Below are 17,109 nucleotides of genomic sequence, written 5' to 3' on the forward strand. Positions count from 1 at the left end.
CCTTGACCTGCCCAGCCTGGCCTGAGGCTGGGTGCTGGGACAGGAGTGCACGGTGCCTGCCCTGGAAAGAGTCAGGCCCGAGCTGCGCCCGGAGAAAGGGCAGAGCACTGTTTATCTGGCACCACATCTCAAACGGTACTTTAAAACCAGAAGATGCCACGCGCTGACCTGCGTTTCCAGCCTTGTAAGGCAGAGGACACCGCGCTCCCTCGTGGCAACGGTGGCCGGCCACATTGTCCCTCCTCACGGGACACGCTCTGGGTCGACAGGAATCCTGACACCCCGAGTTTCTCCAACTCCCAGGCTGCACCCACACCTACTGACCACCATGCACATGGTTCTTCTGATGGCGGAGAAATCTTTTCCTGCCACTGTGTTTCCACCAACAGCGTGGACATAGGTGGAGCCGGGGGTCCTCCCTTGCTTACACTGCCTGCTTGGACTGTGGCTGGTGCTCGCGAGGGTTTGAATCTGTGTCAAGTGGCAAAAAAGAGCCTGAGCATTCACACCGTGCTGAGTCTCAGGGCCCCTGGAAATGTGAGATCCTGTTCTGTGGCCAGGGGACCACCTTGTCGGGGGAGAAATAGGGGGTACCGCCCTCGTTTCCACATCTGGTACCTGCATGGTGTCTGGTCTCCTCAGCTGGGTCTGGCAGGACAACTTCTGGCCAAGGTGGTGAACTCAGTGATGTTTTAGGAACGTACCTGTAAAACAGATTTTACATGTACACGGCATGCCCATGGAAAAAGACAGTTCAGGATCTGTGAGAAACGGCTGTGCTCAAGCTGGGGGGACAGGGCTATGCCTGCCATATGCTCCCAGGAGGCCCCGGGCCATGTGGACACGGGACTCTCAGTACAGACTTGCCCCTCTGTGTGACCGCACATCTTCTCAGAAGGGCCACATATTTCAAGAAACATCCACTAATTACTCAATAATCAAAACAGGAATTCCAACCATTTCATCCCAGAAGCGCCCCTCCTCGGAAGAACTACCCCCCTGGGCCGGTGGCTCATCCGAGGAAGACAGGACTCTTTTTCTTACTGTCAGGGCACACGTTCTCTTAGAGGTGTGGGCTGATCGATGCCCCTCCTTTGCCACCCCCCCAACGCTCACCCAAAGGCAAGACATTCTCTGCTCCCAACCGTGCTGCAGTGCCAGTCTAACACTCAGGGCTCTGAGGGCAGGGCTCCAGTGAACAGGAACACTTTGCTGCTCAGCCCTTACCTCTAACTCCCACCAGGTAAGAGTCTGCTTGGCCTTTGTGCACAGACAGGGGTTGGAGCCCCGCCTCTGTCACCAGACTAACAGGACCTTGGCAACCATCTCACTATTCTGTGCTCCAGTTTCTTTCACTGAGCAAATGGGAACAAAAACACCTGTCCCCAAGGCTGTGCAGGATCAGGAGGGATGGTGTGCCCGGAAGGACCGGGCATTGTGGAGATGCACGCGGGGAGCAGTGCTGCTGCAGCCAGGGTCTGCCCCTCCCTCCGCTCGGCCTGGAGGAAAACAAGCTGGGTGCACAGGGAGGGAGCACAGAGGCAAAGGTGGCAGGGTCTTTCTCACTTCTTGATCTACTTCTGCCTTGAATTCCTGAAATCTATGGAGAGGGGAGAGCTCAGTAGAGCCCAAATTGAATTATTCAGAATGGTTTTAAAGCTTCTATTGCTGTTTGCCACCAGAGAGGGAAATGTCCGTCTTTCTGCTGCAGAGTTCCATCAGGAGCCCCACTTGGGTGCGTACAACGAATGCTCCCATGCTGTGGCTCTAATCACTTTGGTGTCAACCGGCCAAAAAATGAAACTGAGCTCATCCACTGTGCTAATCTCAGGGCACCTGGAAACACGTTCCCACCCTGTGGCCAAGCAATGATCTCTGACAGACAAGGAGGAGGAGAGTCCAATCGTGGGAGCTCTGGTCCCCTTGCTGGGCCCGGCCCTCCCTATGAGACAGACTATAAGACAACAGATGCTGGAGACCTGGAACTCATGGGGAAAGAGAAAGATTAACTCAAATTAACTAATGTTCTGCCTTAGGATCTCTCTCTCTCTAATCTGATTCTGTTTTTCGACTTCATCTTTTGAGAAACATAAAAGCCCCCCGAATCTTCCCACTTCTGAGTTGGGAATGCAGGAGCAGCTGATACCCCATAACAACTCATGGTACGCCAAGCACTGTCCTAAGCTAGCTAGCTATTATTTATTTATTATTTTTATTTATTTATTTATTTATGTCCTAAGCTCTTAATGTGCAAATTATTGAACGCGCAGAGGACTCCACTGAGAGAGATACTAACACCATATCCATCTTGCACAAAGCTCAGAGTGGACTACTTTGCTCATGGGCCCCTGGGTTGTGAGGGGTGGGACTGGGACAGGACCAGGAGCTTCCTTACTCTTCACTCTTACCCTCTACTGCTTTTGGATATTCCTACTGGGAATTTGGGTGGGATTTGTCAAATTTACCTTCTGTAGTTTACATTAAAGGTTTTTTTCTCCCTGGGGTGCATGGGTGGCTCAGTCGGTTAAGCATCCAACTTCTGATTTCAACGCAGGTGGTGATCTTAGGGTCCTGGGCCCAACCCGGTGTTTGGGCTTCAGGCTCAGCTGGGAGTCTGCTTGAGATCCTCTCTCTCCTTCTTTTTCCCCTTCCCAAAGTAAATAAAATCTTAAAAAAAATTAAAAAAGATTTTTTTCCTCTAAGAGTGATATTTTATACTGAATATGATCTCAAGAGATATTTAAGTTTTTCCTAAAAATTCTGATCCAACCTTCTTGTGATTCTAGCTCCTCCGGTTAGAAGCCTCTAATTAGTAGCTAATAGTTTTTTTTATTTTTAATTTATTTTTTAAATTTTTATTTATTTATGATAGTCACAGAGAGAGAGAGAGAGGCGCAGAGACCACAGGCAGAGGGAGAAGCAGGCTCCATGCACCAGGAAGCCCGACGTGGGATTCGATCCCGGGTCTCCAGGATCGCGCCCTGGGCCAAAGGCAGGCGGCTGCAGCCACCCAGGGAATCCCGGGAGCTACTAGATTTTTTAAATAAAATACAGCTATGCAAGGCCTAAAAGCACATTCATCTTTGGACTCTGGATGTTTCCATGGATGTTTATGTCAAGGGTTCTAAAAGTACTATCAAAAAGGTATGAGAAAATGTAAATATCATTGAAAACCACACATAGGCCGTTCTGACTTTAGAAAGATAGTCCTACAAAGGAAGAGTCACTCAAACCCATGTTTTGACATTACCCTTGTGGAACTGAAGTACTCTGTGAACCAAATCTTTGGGAAGCAGATCCCAGGGAAGCTGAGGAACAAGAAACAGTGATCATTAGTGGTAAGAAATGCCACTGCTCTTCATTGCTGGTGCTGGAGTTGGAGCACCAGGTCACAACGTTGTCTGTGGAAAAAAATCTCCGTTGACCAAAGCTAAAACACCATTGCTTGTGGTTATTACTTGTGTGTGTCCATCTGTTCATCACACCATTGAAAGGGCCCTAAAACAAGAACCCTCACCCACTGACCTGTTCCTTGATCGCCAAGTGCCCGTAGGGTCAGATGTGGTCTCTGCCTCCCAGACGGCCTGAGGAGCCCATCTCCTGCTAGGCTCACCCCTGCTGTCCCTCCCAAATGGGAGTTGGTTTCTGTGACCAATGACATGTGGCGAGACGTGATAGCACAACACTTCTGAAATTACGTTATAAAAGAGCTAGAATGGAGGCCTCCTGCCCATGACTAGGTTTGTGAGCTGGGAAACAGAAGATCCCGCCCCAGCAGACAGCCTGAGGGCAGCTTGAGAGCCAGAACCACCCAGCTAACCTGCTCCTGTACTACTCCTGACCATTGGAAATGGTTGGGGACATGACAAATGTCAACCACGCTAAGCTGCCAAGTTTTGGGGTGACTATTATGCAGCAGTAGATGACTAATACACCAAGGGACAAAGGCCCAGAAATCAAATGTGGAGCTTAGAAGAGAAAAGGAGAGGGTAGCAACTCAGTAACTGTTGAGGATTTATTTATTCCTTGCCTCTAAAGATGTCCTGTTACTGAAGTTTCCTCTATGGGGGCCCCTGGCTGGCTTAGTCGGTAGACTATGCCAGCTCTGGATCTCGGGGTCGTGAGTTTGAGCCCCACACTGGTGTGGAGTCTACTTAAATGAATTAAAAAGTTTCCTCTATCTAGTTCTTTGACTTGTCGTTATGAATATCGAATCCCGCCAAACATTTCTTGCATCTACTGATGTGTTTGATTTTTATTTTTATTTTTAAAGATTTTATTTATTATTCATGAGAGACAGAGCAGGGAGAGAAGCACGGTCCATGCAGGGAGCCGGATGTGGGACTTGATTCCGGGACTCCAAGATCACACCCTGGGCTGAACGCAGGTGCTTAACTGCTGAGCCACCCAGTCGTCCTGCATTTAGTTTTTTATTTTTTTTTAAAATATTGAGCTACAATGTACTTTCCATGAAATTCACCCTATACAGCTACCTCTTAGCAGGTGTTCCCAATTATTGGTATCTTGGGCTGGGTTCTCCTCTACTACCTTGCTGTGCCTGGGATTTAGATCCTCGTTCGGCCGTATCTCTTCTTTTTCTGGGACCATTCCTCGGGTGATTGTATCTAGATGAATGGATTTAAGTATCTTGTTTACACTGGTGACTCCCAGGTTTACACCTGCAGCCTGGATTTGACCACCCACTTGTCCATTTGCTGTCACCACTTGCAAGTCTGACAGGCATCTCAAAAACTACAAAGGCTCCAGATTCACCCTCATGCCTGCTTTTCCTCCCCATCTCACAAAATGGCAATGTCACCTTTCTAGTTGCTCAGGCCAAAAAATCTCAGTCCCTCTTGACCCTTTCCTCTCTCACACCCCTCAGAGCTATCAGCAGATCAGCTCTCTCTTCGAGATCCAGGGTCTGACCACCTAAATCCCCCAAGCCACCATCAATCACATCTTGCTGGAATTATTACTAACACCCTGCTCTCCCCATTACCTCCCTTCTCTGTGCAGCAGCTAGAGTGACGCTGTGAAAACTCAGGTCAGATCTTGTCACTATTTTGCCAAAACCCTCCAAGAGCTTCCTATTTAATTCAGAGAAAAGCCAAAACCCTCACAAGGGCCTACAGGGCACGGGCAGTGTGATGCCCCCTCTCTCTCTGGCTCGCTCTGAGCCCATGTCTCAGACTCTACCTCTTGTTCATTCTGCACCTGCCACTCTGGCTTCCTGGCTATTCTCGGAACATGCCAGGCACATGCCAAGTGCCTGCCTCGAAGCGTGCGTGCCTTGGCTGCTCTTCCCCTGAAACCTCCCTCCCCCATTTTCTCTGGGTGGACTCAAACAGCATCTCAGTAGAGAGGTCTTCCTGGACTATCCTATTTAAAACTGACCCTCTCCCACCCGCTTCATGCTTGATTTTTCTCCCTAAGACTCACCAGCTTCTAATACACTATGTAATTTATTTTAAAAATTTCCTTCTTGGGCAGCCTGGGTGGCTCTGTGGCTTAGTGGCGCCTTCAACTGACGGCCTAATCCTGGGGGTCCTGGGATCAAGTCCCACGTCGGGCTCCCTGCATGGAGCCTGTTTCTCCCTCTGCCTGTGTCTCTGCTTCTCTCTCTGTGTCTCTCATAAATAAACAGAATCTTAAAAAAAAAAAAAAGTTGCCTGTCTTTCCACAGCCACCCTTCCCCCATCAGAATACTAGCACCATTAAGAGCAGGGATTATTTAAGTCTACTTTATTCCACCCTTCCCCCCATCAGTGCTTGCGCATAAGAGGTGCTCAGTAAATGGTGGGCGAATGAATGAAGCCCTGGTTGGAATATGCCCTGGCAGTGGACTCTGCGCCTCCCTTGGAAGCCACCTCACTGTAACTCATCTACGGCCTTGGCTCAGTCCTGGACCCCGGAAGGAACAAATGTGCTCCCTCCTCTCCCATGGGGTCGTCCTACAGCTCTGAGCACTGTGGTATCTTCCATCCTGTTCCCCTCTCTCACTCCTCAAGGACCTGGCTGCTTACCATTCTGGTCACCTTCCCTGAACTCCACCTTACCTGTGTTTCTTAAAGTGGGGAGTCTGGAATTGAACACAGCGTTCCAAAGGCGGTCTTATGTCAGGACAAGGGAATAATTTCCACCGCTTTTGTAAAACTGTCCCTCCCTCCCTAAACCTGACTTTTACTAATGGAAAACGTCAAACACACGAGAAAGTAAAGAGGACAGAACCGAGAGTCCAGAGCCTTCACTGCAGATTCAACGGTTATCAACTCGCGTTGCCCATTTTTGGGTGTACAGGGTCTCTGGCCCAACTTCGCAATGATTTTTTTTTTTTAAAGATTTTTTATTTATTTATTCATGATAGTCACAGAGAGAGAGAGAGAGAGGCAGAGACACAGGCAGAGGGAGAAGCAGGCTCCATGCACCGGGGGCCCGATGTGGGATTCGATCCCGAGTCTCTAGGATCGCGCCCTGGGCCAAAGGCAGGCGCCAAACCGCTGCGCCACCCAGGGATCCCTCGCAATGATTTTTAAGTGAATCACAGATACACTGCTTGAGCAGCAGAGATGTCAACGTGCTTCCACGGAAAGAAAATATTCTTTAAAAAACACATCACTGAAGCACTGTTGTATCTAAGGAGAACACTTCTTCAATATCCGCAAATGTACACTTAGCCCTATTTTTAAAAAGATCTTCTTTATCTATTCAGGACGAACACACAGAGAGAGGCAGACGTGGGGCTGGATCCAGGACCTCGGGATCGCGACCTGGGGCGCAGACAGACCTCAGCCGCCGGCCACCCAGGCGTCCCCGGGCCTATTTTGAAAACATGGTTGGGGGCAGTGGGTGGCTCAGGTTCCGATCCTGGTGCCCGGCCCCAGCCCCGCTCCGGGCTCCCCGCTCTCCCGCTCCCTCTGCCCCTGCCCCTGCTCAGGTGCGCGCGCGCGCTGTCCCTCAAATAAATAAAACAGGCACGCCAGTCACTTCAAGCCAAGATAGTGCCTTTGGCGAACGTCACTGCTAACGAAAGGCACCAGGCCGAGCCTGGGCTGCCCCGACCGCAAGGCCAGCGCCGTGCCGGTCACCGCGCCGACAGCAAGCGGCCGACGCCGAAGGCATGGGGCGGACGCGGACCCGCACGCCGCGCTGCCCGCCTCCCACCCCGCTGCCCGCCTCTCACCGGCTCCGGGCCCTGCGGCTCTCGGGCCGCGGCGGCTGCAGGCGCACAGCAGCCGTCGGAAGCACACGGGCACGGCGCGGGCCGCCACGGCCGCCGCCATCTTCCCGCAGCCTCGGCCGGAAGCGGAAGCGGAGGAAGCGGCGCGAGCACGCGCCGTGTGCGTCGACGCACGGGGTCCGGCCGGGATCTCCGCGGCCCCGGGCCCGGCGGGTCGGCGGCCATGGCCTCCGCGGCTGTGGAGAGCTTCGTGACCAAGCATTTGGACCTGCTGGAACTCGAGAGAGACGCGGAGGTGGAGGAGCGCAGGTAGGGGGCGGCCGGCAGGTTCGCGGCGCGGGTTGGGGGCCCTTAGGTCCTTTCTTTCCAGCCTGGAGCCCCCGCCCCAAACGTCCAGCCCGGGTCCGGCCCGTTGTCGGCCTGTTGTCGGCGTGTCCTCGGCCCTTTCCTCCCTCGGGGCGGGTGGGGGGCGCGAGGGCGCGGGGGCGCGGGCAGCTGGCTGCGGTGGGGCGCGGCGGGGCGGGCCCGGGGAGGAGAGCTTGTCCCGCGTGCGGCGGAGCCCGGCTCCCCCAGGTGCGCGCGGCTGAGCCGGCGGGGACCCGGGTGCAGGTGGGCGGGGGGAGCCTTCCCGGACGAGACCTGGGGAGAAGCTGGAGCACCGGAGACAGGCTGCCTCGGAGGGAAGCCCGCCCGGCTGAAGCAGCAGCAGCAGCAGCAGCAGCAGGTGGTCTGTGCCTTCGGTCCTCCGCTCCTCTGACCCGAGGAGGCTGTGCCGCCGAGCGGCCCCGTGGCTCCCCCAGGGTGACCCGGGGCCAGGCCGTGGGATTCCGGGGTTTGCGCCAAGTCACTGCGCTGCGGGCAGGGGCTGGCCGCGCCCTGGTTTGCGCGAGGGGCTTTTGATTTGAAGATGAAGAGCTTTTGCGGCCCCGCCAGCCTGGGCAGCACCCCCGCTCCTTCGTGCGTGGCCGTGGGACATTCCGGCTACACCTCCGAGCCGTGGCCGCCTCGCTTGTGAAGTGGGATTCGGTGAGCTCGAGTTGGTCCTGCCGCAGGCGCTGGGCTCGGCGCCGGTGCCCGTGCACAGGGAGCGCCCGCCGGGAGCGCCCACGGGAGGCGGCCGGGCTCAGATTGAGAGGGCCTCGCGGCGGGCCTGTGCTCTGTTCTGTGTGCGGACGACGGCTCTGCACGGTGAAGTGTGGGTTTTCGGGGGAGGGGTTAACCTCAAAAATAATACAGCCCCCCCCCCCCTTTTTTTTTTTTTTCTACCAGCGAGATGAGTTTATTCATAATAGCAGAGATCTGCAGTTCCGGCCAAGGAAGCTGTGGCACAAACTGGATTAGTGCAACAAGAGGAGGAGAGGAAGGACCTTTATTTTACGGAGAAGGAGGCAGTGGGAAGGGTTGTTTGGAATAGAAGTCTATCACAGAAAGGCAGGCGCGCAGGGTGATGACCGGTGCTCACCGGCTGAGTGCAGGGCTGGCGGATTTCCTGCAGGGGATGTGATGCGCATCTTTCCCCGTCGTGGGGTTGAGGCTTCTGTGCCATCAGGGTCTGTAGCTGACGTGGAATGGTGCAGCTCCCCTCTCTGGCCTCCCTACTCCATCTTAGTGAGGTCTTCCTTTGTTACTTTTCAAAGGGGAGTGACTAGATTTGTGTTTCAGGTGGCCTGCTTGGGTGCTGCTGCTTGCGACTGACTGGTCAGGGCAAGCGCCCGAGGTCAGGCAGGAGGCCGGAGGCTCTGTCTGGTCCAGATGAGGAGGAGGTATGGCTTGAACCGGGGTTATAGTGGTGAGGATGAGAGGCAGAGGTGGATTCGTGAGGTTACAGATGGTGGACTTGGCAGGGGGCACTGATGGACTGAGTGACATGGGGGGAACCAGTGCAAGTAGATCAGGTAAAGGGACTAGCTCTGCCAGCGCGAGGGGATGGGGGAGGCTCAGGATGCAAGGGGCAGATGCAGAGCCTCTGTGGGTCTCATTTGGCGCCTTTGTCTGCTTTTCTCTCCCTTTTACATTCCTTCTGTGTGGGCTGGAATAAAAGCTGGGCAAGTGTAAATATTGAACTCTCAGTATTGGATGTCTTCCAGGTCCTGGCAGGAAAACATCTCCCCAAAAGAACTCCAGAGCCGAGGCGTCTGTTTGCTGAAGCTGCAGGTTTCCAGCCAGCGGACTGGGCTGTACGGGCGGCTGCTGGTCACCTTAGAGCCCAGGAGATGCACATCTGCTGCGGTGCTTCCCAGCAACAGCTTTACTTCAGGTCTGTGCATTTGCGATGTAGGCGTATATTTTGTGCTGCTGGTCTCCAAGCTGTGACTTTTACTCTTGTGAGCACCAGCTTACATGTGACTAGTTGGAGAATAAAGCAATGCAGCAAAGAACTCTTAGTTGGAAGTTCACCACCTCTGTGGCTCTTTGGTAGTCTAGGTCAGCACTGTCCGCGGTGGCAGCCACCTGCCGTGTGTGGTTGAGATGTGGGCAGTGATTGCCACATGCGTGCAGCGCACACCAGATTTTGAAGTTCAAGTACAAAGAAATATAGATAATCTCTAGAGTAATTTTTTGGAAACGTAATACATGTTGAATGTATATGGCATTAAAATATGTTGTTATTAAAACCAATGTATTTTTAAAGAATTTTTTCTATCGTGGCCCCTAGAAAGTGTAACATTACACAGGACTGTCATCGTATTTGTCTTGGACAATGAGGACACAGTGTTCATAGCTCCGTGTTCCCTGGCTTCTTGTGCCAGGAGTACTTGAAGTACACTCGTGCCAACCCTGCTGGAGAGGACGAGCAGCTGGGAGAGAAGCTGCTGAACCACCCACCAAGGGTACCTGTTTAGCTCTCAAGCCTGGAGACAGCAGCACCAGTGGTTCTGTACTTGCTCTAGAAGACTCTCTGCTGTGTTTTGGTGCTGACGTTTTTTTTTTTTTTTATAAATTTTTTTTAAAGATTTTATTTATTCATAGAGACACAGAGAGAGAATGAGAGGCAGAGACACAGGCAGAGGGAGAAGCAGGCTCCATGCAGAGAGCCTGACGTGGGACTCGATCCAGGGTCTCCAGGATCAGGCCCCAGGCTGCAGGCGGCACTAAACCGCTGTGCCACCGAGGCTGCCCACCTGACGGGTTTTTGATTTCATATTCTGATTGGCCAAACTCTTGCCCACAGTTGTTGGAATACTAGCTGGAATTGGAGACGGGATGAAGAGGGGCTGCTGGTTGGCATCAGGTCTACATGTTCTTGTTAAGTGAGGCTGCTATCTGCAGACAGGGACTGGGGGCGTTACAGTGGCAACTTTTCTGTTACACTGTTTCACTGTCACAGTCCAGTATCCATGGGGGGGGGGTGGGGGGGTGTTGTAAATCTGAAAACGAAAAGTAAAAATATATTCAGTAGTATATTCAGTTGACCAGCATTGTGAAGTGTGACCCCAGAGACTAGTGAAGGGTTCATAAACAGGAAGTCAGGGGCAGGGGCATTTATGTGAAAAAGCATCCGGCTAAAAATCTGATGTGTCGATGCAGGTGTTGATCAGATTGAGGTAGGGTTGTTACTTTTTAATCTTCTGAAGAGCAGTTTTAAGGCTCAACTTAGAAACATCAGTTCTGGAACATGGGACCCTATGCAGGGTACTGGTGGGGAGGTGGTCCCAGGAGGCATGGGGTCCTGTGGTTGCGCACACAGAACCAGACCCTGCCCCAGGAGTGTTGTTGCCCTGTGCTCTTTGTGTCTATAAAGTTGAGAGAAGGTGCCAGAGAAAAGGTTCAAGGTAGAGATGAAACTCATTGCCTGGAAGAAAAGTAGCCCAAGTTAAGGGTGTGCCTGGTGCCTGGTTGACTTGTGGCATATACTTTCCGACACAGAACAAATAGGGTGTAAATATGTGAGTGGCTCTGGCTTTCTCTCACAGTGGAGTCTGTTTTGGTCAGAACAGTCTTCTGTTCCAGGTGATGAAAACCCAAGCCATGGATCCCTGGGTGGCGCAGCGGTTTAGCGCCTGCCTTTGGCCCAGGGCGTGATCCTGGAGACCCGGGATCGAATCCCACGTCGGGCTCCCGGTGCATGGAGCCTGCTTCTCCCTCTGCCTGTGTCTCTGCCTCTCTCTCTCTCTCTGTGTGACTATCATAAATAAATAAAAATTAAAAAAAAAAAAAAAAAAAAAGAAAACCCAAGCCAAACTGGCTTGGGTACGAAGGATGGCGTTGGTTGCAATACTGGAAGGTTGCCTTCAGGGCTTTTGGGAGGTTGCTTAGGCTTCACTTCTCTCCATTTCTTGGCTTTGCCCTCTTCTGGGTTGGCTTCCTTCTCAGGTGACACATCATAGTGGTTCTGGCCCCAATTTGCTTTCAAGTTCCTGGTTCAGCTACACAGACGTAGGGCCTTTTCGCAGATGCCAATCAAAGTCTCATTGCATCTCAGGGCCTCAGATTTGGTCTGTGCTCATCCCTGAACGGTCACCGTGGCCAGGGATGGACATGGGATGCAGTGACTGGCTGAGGCGTAGGTTGTATGCTCTCTCCCTGGCATCAAGGGAAGGCCCTCAGGGTCACCTAGCAGATGGGTGAATCCCCCAGCATTGCCATGGGAAGTGGAGAGATCCGTGCTGAGTGGTCAGCAAATGACCTCCCTCCCTCCTTCGTCGATGTTCCTGTTCTTCCTGGAATGTTTCTCCCAGATGTGCTTGAGGGCTCCACTTTGTTCAAGCCCCATCCTGCTTACCTGTCACCACTCAGAGGAACCCTTGTTATACAGTGTTTCTAAAGTGACGCCCTCATCCCTCTCCATCCCCTCCTGGGTGGGCTTCATCTTTCCTTTTTTTTTTTTTTTTTTTCATCTTTCCTTAAAGCCTTCGGTGCAGATGTCTGTGTCTTATTTCTAATCAGACCAGTGCCTGGAATAGCGCCTGGCACAGAGCAGGCACTTTAAATGTTTCTTGACTGGCACGTTTGCTGTAAACACTTCATTGATTTCAAGTCAATTTTTATATATAATTTAGGTGCTGGTTAAAAACTTTTACTATAAAAAAAAACTTTTATTGCTACCGATTGCATTTCTTTTTTTTTTTTTTTTTTGCATTTCTAAAGACAAGAGGGATAGGATATTTGAAATACTGTGCACAGCGTATGTGTAACTTTTTGCTTCTATAGGCGATATAGTGGGTCTGTATGATGAAGGCAATCAGCTGGCCACAGGGATCCTGACACGGATCACACAGAGATCAGTCACAGTAGCCTTTGATGCGTCTCATGATTTCCAGCTGAGCTTGGACCGGGACCGGGAGCGGGCCTACAGACTGTTAAAACTTGCCAATGACATCACTTACAAGCGACTGAAAAAGTAAGAGTTTGTGTGACTGGGAATCAAGTTTCTTTTTCTTTTTTTTTCTTTTCTTTTTTTTTTTTTTTTTAAGATTTTGCTTATTCATGAGAGACAGAGAGGCGGAGACATAGGCAGAGGGAGAAGCAGGCTCCCTATGGGAAGCCTGATGCAGGACTCGATCCCAGGACTCTGGGATCACATACTGAGCCACGCAGGCATCCTATTTTCTTCCAGTACTGCACACTTACCCTGACTGCTTGCCTCTGTGGGTAGAAGAGAGCAATTGTGTTGAGTGTGGAGTCTGTGTGGGCCCCTCACGGGATATGGAGGCTGCAGGTGGCCTTTGCTGGGCAGAGGGTTGGGCACAGATTCAATATTTGGTGTTCACCACACTCCTAATTCTACTCTGTTGGCAGGGCTCTGATAACACTAAAGAAGTACCATTCTGGCCCCGCGTCCTCACTCATAGAGGTCCTCTTTGGCGGATCAGCCCCCAGTCCAGCCAGCAATACAGGTAAGAACCTTTGTGTGTTCTTTTCTGATCGAGGTTGTTACAGTAGAAGGATGTACATCGAGGATGTACAGTTAGAAGGCATCTCTCTTTTATAAATTAAAAGTCTACTTTAAATTTCTCAGAATGACTCACATGGACTGACCTGTTGTGTATTTAGTGCAAGGAAGCAGCTCGTTCTGTTGACTTCACTACGTTCTCTAGAGATGTGAGGATGTTCTAGCTCAGTGATGTGGAAATAGGATGATTGAGTGTTTGTGTTTAATAGTGTTTTTGTGTTTGTTTGAAAAGTCCCAATTCTTAAGTGCATTTGGTCATTTCTCAGCATCCTTCATTTTTTTTTTTTAATTTTTTTATTTATTCATGATAGTCACAGAGAGAGAGAGAGAGAGAGAGAGGCAGAGACAGAGGCAGAGGGAGAAGCAGGCTCCATGCACCGGGAGCCCGACGTGGGATTCGATCCCGGGTCTGCAGGATCACGCCCTGGGCCAAAGGCAGGCGCCAAACCGCTGCGCCACCCAGGAATCCCTCTCAGCATCCTTCAAATTGAAGATCACTTATTTCTGATGAGAAGAGTAATAGAGTATGTGTTAATCGTAGAATATTTGGAAATAAGTACATTAGCAGGGGAACAGATCCCTCAGGAACCTGCCATCTGGAGTTGGCCTCCCTAGTACTTGTGTATATTCTAGTTTTTCCACGTGGAGCACTCTGTCTTTTACATACAGACATGTATGCACACATGTGCACTGGGACTTTGGGTCAGGTGGTTCTCTGCTGCTTTCTAGCTTTGTGTCAGTCTGGCCAGCCCAGATCAGGGCACTGTGCCTGGGAGTTCTGCTCACTCATGGGTCGGGTGTCTCCATGTAGTCGGTGCCCTATAGAGCTGGACACATAGCTGCTGCTCTCTGAGCACAGAGTACACGAGGCAAATAATTGGTCTTCATCATAGAAGATTCAGTGAGGAGACACGATTCCAAAATTTGCTAATTCCTTTTTGTCATTTGGTTTTGTCACTTTATGGGCACTTAAAAAGGGGCAGCAGGATAGAAAAACTAACTTATTTTAATTTTTACTTATTTTACTTTTATTTTTTGTGAGAGTCGAGCATACATGGAGGGGAGGGGCAGAGGCAGAGAGAGAGAATCCTTTTTTTTTTTTTTAAGATTTTTTATTTATTTATTCATGAGAGATACAGATAGGCAGAGACACAGGAAGAGGGAGAAGCAGGCTTCATGCAGGGAGCCCGATGTGGGACTCGATCCTGGGATTCTGGAATCACGCCCTCAGCCATAGGCAGATGCTCAACCACTGAGCCACCCAGGCATCCCGAGAGAGAAAATCCTAAGGAGATTCCCTACTGAGTGCGGGGGCTCAATCTTACGACCTCAAGATCATGACTTGAGCTGAAATCAAGAGTCAGGTGCTTATCGGACTGAGCCCCCTAGACACCCCTACTAGAAATAGATTCCAAGAAACATTTCTTTCAGAAAGGTCTGTTACTGTGTAGCATACGTTGGCAAACTTCTTGAATAAAGGGATGGATTGTAAATATGTCAGGCTTTGTGAGCTGATGTAGCAGCCAGAGACAAGCATATGTGAGCGGGTGTGGTTGGGTCCCAGGGAAACTGGACTTGGGAAAGTGCAGTAGCCCCACTTCCACATGTGGAATGGATATGGTTCAGGGTCATATTTCCCCAAGGATGGATGCAGGAGGACTGTAGAAGTCCAGAGGGTGTTTTGGTTTGGTTTGGTTTGTTTTTTTGCCATGTACTTGGATGGTGCAATGCTATCAAGTTGATTCAACTGCTGGACAGTTGTGTAAGATGTTGAGGTGTAACGAACTAGGTGGAGTAGGTGCTGGAGACAGTCAGGCATATGGAAGAGATAAGATGGCTAAGGTCTGATGCCCACCCCCAGGAATTCATGAGAACATACAAACAATTCCAACACAAACAGAGAGAGTTGTAGTGGATTCGAACAGCAAGCTAGGTATGGAGAGCTGCCAGAATTATTTGGGGGGATATTATAAGGTAGGCCAAGAGTCAAGGAAAATTTTGGAAGAAAGGAGGTTGAGTGAGGTAGGGTGAGGGAACATCCAAGAAAACTTGGAAATGTTCGGACACTGTTGTGGTTACAATATCAGAGAGTCAGGTCATTGTCAATAGAATCTAACCTCTAGGGAGAGCTAAAGAGATTCAAAGATTTTTTAGAATTATGCAGAGACAAATGGTAGGATAACAACGTTTACCATTATTTTGGAGAAAGTAAACTTCTGAGATAAGAAAGGTGTAATCTGTTATCAACACAAGGCAGTAATTCTGCTGAAATGATGGAAGGATTTGTCCTAGAGGACTGGGATTGTCCCAGAAGATTGGATTGTGGAAGACGAAGTCAACAATTTCCTGCTATACTCATTTGCTTGAAGACAAGTAAGAGGTAAGGGTGGAAGATATTTGGATATTGCATATACTTCAAACTTACTATATTAAAAACTGGGAAAAAAAAAAAAAAAAAAAAAAAAAAACTGGAGCCCAGGATCTCTCCTCCAAATCAACTGTTCTTTTCATAACGTAGTTGGTCTTGAATAGTAGATAGGCTGGGGCCAGGCACGTGGGACAGTAAGGCCAGTGATCAAGGGGCCCCAATGTGGCTCCAGGGATGGAACACAGCAAATGTCTAATATCTGATCCCAATTCAGCTATAATTTGGACAGGTGGGTCAATCTCAGGCACTGAATCTAGGCAGTGTAAAATATTTCTTTCTTGGAAGAGAGAAGATTGGCGCTTACCTGTAAACTAGTGACTACATTGCTCTGTCATGGGAGAAAGAGACAGGCAGGGGAGCCAGGAGCATCTTGTAGGGCCAGAAAGTAAAGAAGCATCCATAAAAACAAAAGGATTGGGTCATATTGAAAGGAAAAATGAGCCAACCCGAGATAGCTCCCAATGGCCAAAGTTGGAACAATTTGAGCAAAAGAAATAATGTTGTATTGGACTAAAACACAAAGTACGAAATAAGTATGCATGAGTTTGTACTGCTATAAAAAAGAATTGAACAAATAAGAGGAGACAAATTTTCTCTATACAAGAATTCCAAATAACATTGTGTAGATAGGGCAGCCCAGGTGGCTCAGCGGTTTAGCACCGCCTTCAGCTCCGGGGGTGGTCCTAGAGACCCAGGATCGAGTCCCACATAGGGCTTCTTGCATGGAGCCTGCTTCTCCCTCTGCCCCTCTCTCTCTGCCCCTCTCTCTCTGCACCTCTCTCTCTGCACCTCTCTCTCTCTGTCTCTCATGAATAAATAAAGAAAATCTTCGAAAAAAACAACAACATTGTGTAGATATACCCCACTCCACCTCTCACTCCTTCCAGCCACAATGTAGGCTCCACTTAGGGGCTTGCTGCCAAAGCACTGAGAATAGAAAGAGAAAAAAGAGAGCTCCACGCAGGAGAAACTTGGCCAGCACAACCTTAGCCAGGTCATGAAGATTAGCAACACCCAGCTGATCTCATGTACTGCCTGATGTGATGTAATGAGAGGGGCATGTCGCCTCTGTGGTTTTTTTCCCCCAAAACACAGAACCTCAGTCTAAGCATACAGAAAACAGAAACCTAAATTTAAGAACCTGCCAGTACTCCTCAAAACTGTCACGGTCAGAGAAAACAAGGAAGGACTGAGAAACTGTCATAGACCGGAGGAGATTAAGGAGGCATGACAACTAAATCCAACATGGACCCTCGATTGGATCCTAGACAAAAAAAAGGATGTAAGTGGGAAAATTGGTGAAATTTGAATGAAGTTTGGCATTTAGTTAAAAGTAAATGTACCAATGTTATCACATAGATTTAACAAATGTACCAACGTTCTACAGTAACGTTAGGTGAAGCTGAGTGAAGGGCATACATGGACTAACCGCTATCTTTGCAACTTTTCTGTGAATCTAAAATGATTCCAAAACAGAGTTTATTAAGAAAATAAAATTCCTGAGTACAATAATGTCTATGCGGGAAGGGGAAAATATAATTAAAATATTCCGAGGGGGACACCTGGGTGACTCAGTGGTTGAGCATCTGCCTTGGGCTAGGTCATGAT

The 17,109-nt window shown here is 49.9% G+C and overlaps 2 protein-coding genes and 1 long non-coding RNA gene across 7 annotated transcripts in view; 1 reads left to right on the forward strand and 2 right to left on the reverse strand.

Annotated features, from left to right (window-relative positions):
• Positions 1–14: 14 nt before the first annotated feature.
• On the reverse strand, positions 15–7,307 carry LOC119878687 (39S ribosomal protein L21, mitochondrial-like). 2 transcript variants are annotated; one of them, XM_038589273.1, is made up of 4 exons: positions 7,184–7,307; positions 3,251–3,308; positions 619–704; positions 15–471 (listed from the first exon to the last, which is right to left on the reverse strand). In XM_038589273.1, exons 1-4 carry the CDS (start codon positions 7,281–7,283, stop codon positions 425–427), a joined length of 291 nt encoding a protein of 96 aa, XP_038445201.1. In that variant the 5' UTR covers positions 7,284–7,307; the 3' UTR covers positions 15–424. The 2 variants fall into 2 exon arrangements, with proteins under 2 accessions (XP_038445201.1, XP_038445202.1); XM_038589274.1 differs by lacking the exon at positions 15–471 and adding an exon at positions 492–529.
• A 27-nt stretch (positions 7,308–7,334) lies between these two features.
• LOC119868878 (DNA-binding protein SMUBP-2-like) overlaps positions 7,335–17,109 on the forward strand; it is a 49,625-nt gene continuing 39,850 nt past the window's right edge. For 2 of the 4 annotated variants that reach the window (XM_038589272.1, XM_038589271.1), the window contains exons 1-4: positions 7,335–7,489; positions 9,268–9,437; positions 12,332–12,521; positions 12,920–13,017. In XM_038589272.1, the coding sequence (XP_038445200.1) occupies positions 7,404–7,489; positions 9,268–9,437; positions 12,332–12,521; positions 12,920–13,017 (544 nt within the window). In that variant the 5' untranslated portion in view covers positions 7,335–7,403. Of the gene's footprint in view, positions 7,490–8,836; positions 8,944–9,267; positions 9,438–12,331; positions 12,522–12,919; positions 13,018–13,384; positions 14,013–17,109 lie in introns of those variants that run through there. The other 2 variants (XM_038589269.1, XM_038589270.1) reach the window with 2 other exon arrangements.
• The window catches only part of LOC119878688, a 53,145-nt gene continuing 48,274 nt past the window's right edge, over positions 12,239–17,109 (reverse strand). Inside the window, exon 3 of the long non-coding RNA XR_005387073.1 lies at positions 12,239–13,577. This is a non-coding gene — a long non-coding RNA (uncharacterized LOC119878688). The remainder of the gene's footprint in view (positions 13,578–17,109) is intronic.

Source organism: Canis lupus, unplaced genomic scaffold (genome assembly GCF_011100685.1).
Source record: "Canis lupus familiaris isolate Mischka breed German Shepherd unplaced genomic scaffold, alternate assembly UU_Cfam_GSD_1.0 chrUn_S1826H2023, whole genome shotgun sequence".
In the NCBI taxonomy this organism is placed as follows: Eukaryota; Metazoa; Chordata; class Mammalia; order Carnivora; family Canidae; genus Canis; species Canis lupus.

Excerpts from the sequence above, each read along its gene's own strand:
- LOC119878687 (XM_038589273.1), bottom strand. The coding sequence starts at position 7,283 with ATGGCGGCGGCCGTGGCGGCCCGCGCCGTGCCCGTGTGCTTCCGACGG. Across the intron at positions 3,309-7,183 it reads AGCCGCAGGGCCCGGAGCCG|CTTCCCTGGGATCTGCTTCC; the intron begins GTGAGAGGCGGG and ends CTTGTTCCTCAG. Across the intron at positions 472-618 it reads GGAGACCAGACACCATGCAG|ATTCAAACCCTCGCGAGCAC; the intron begins GTACCAGATGTG and ends CACTTGACACAG.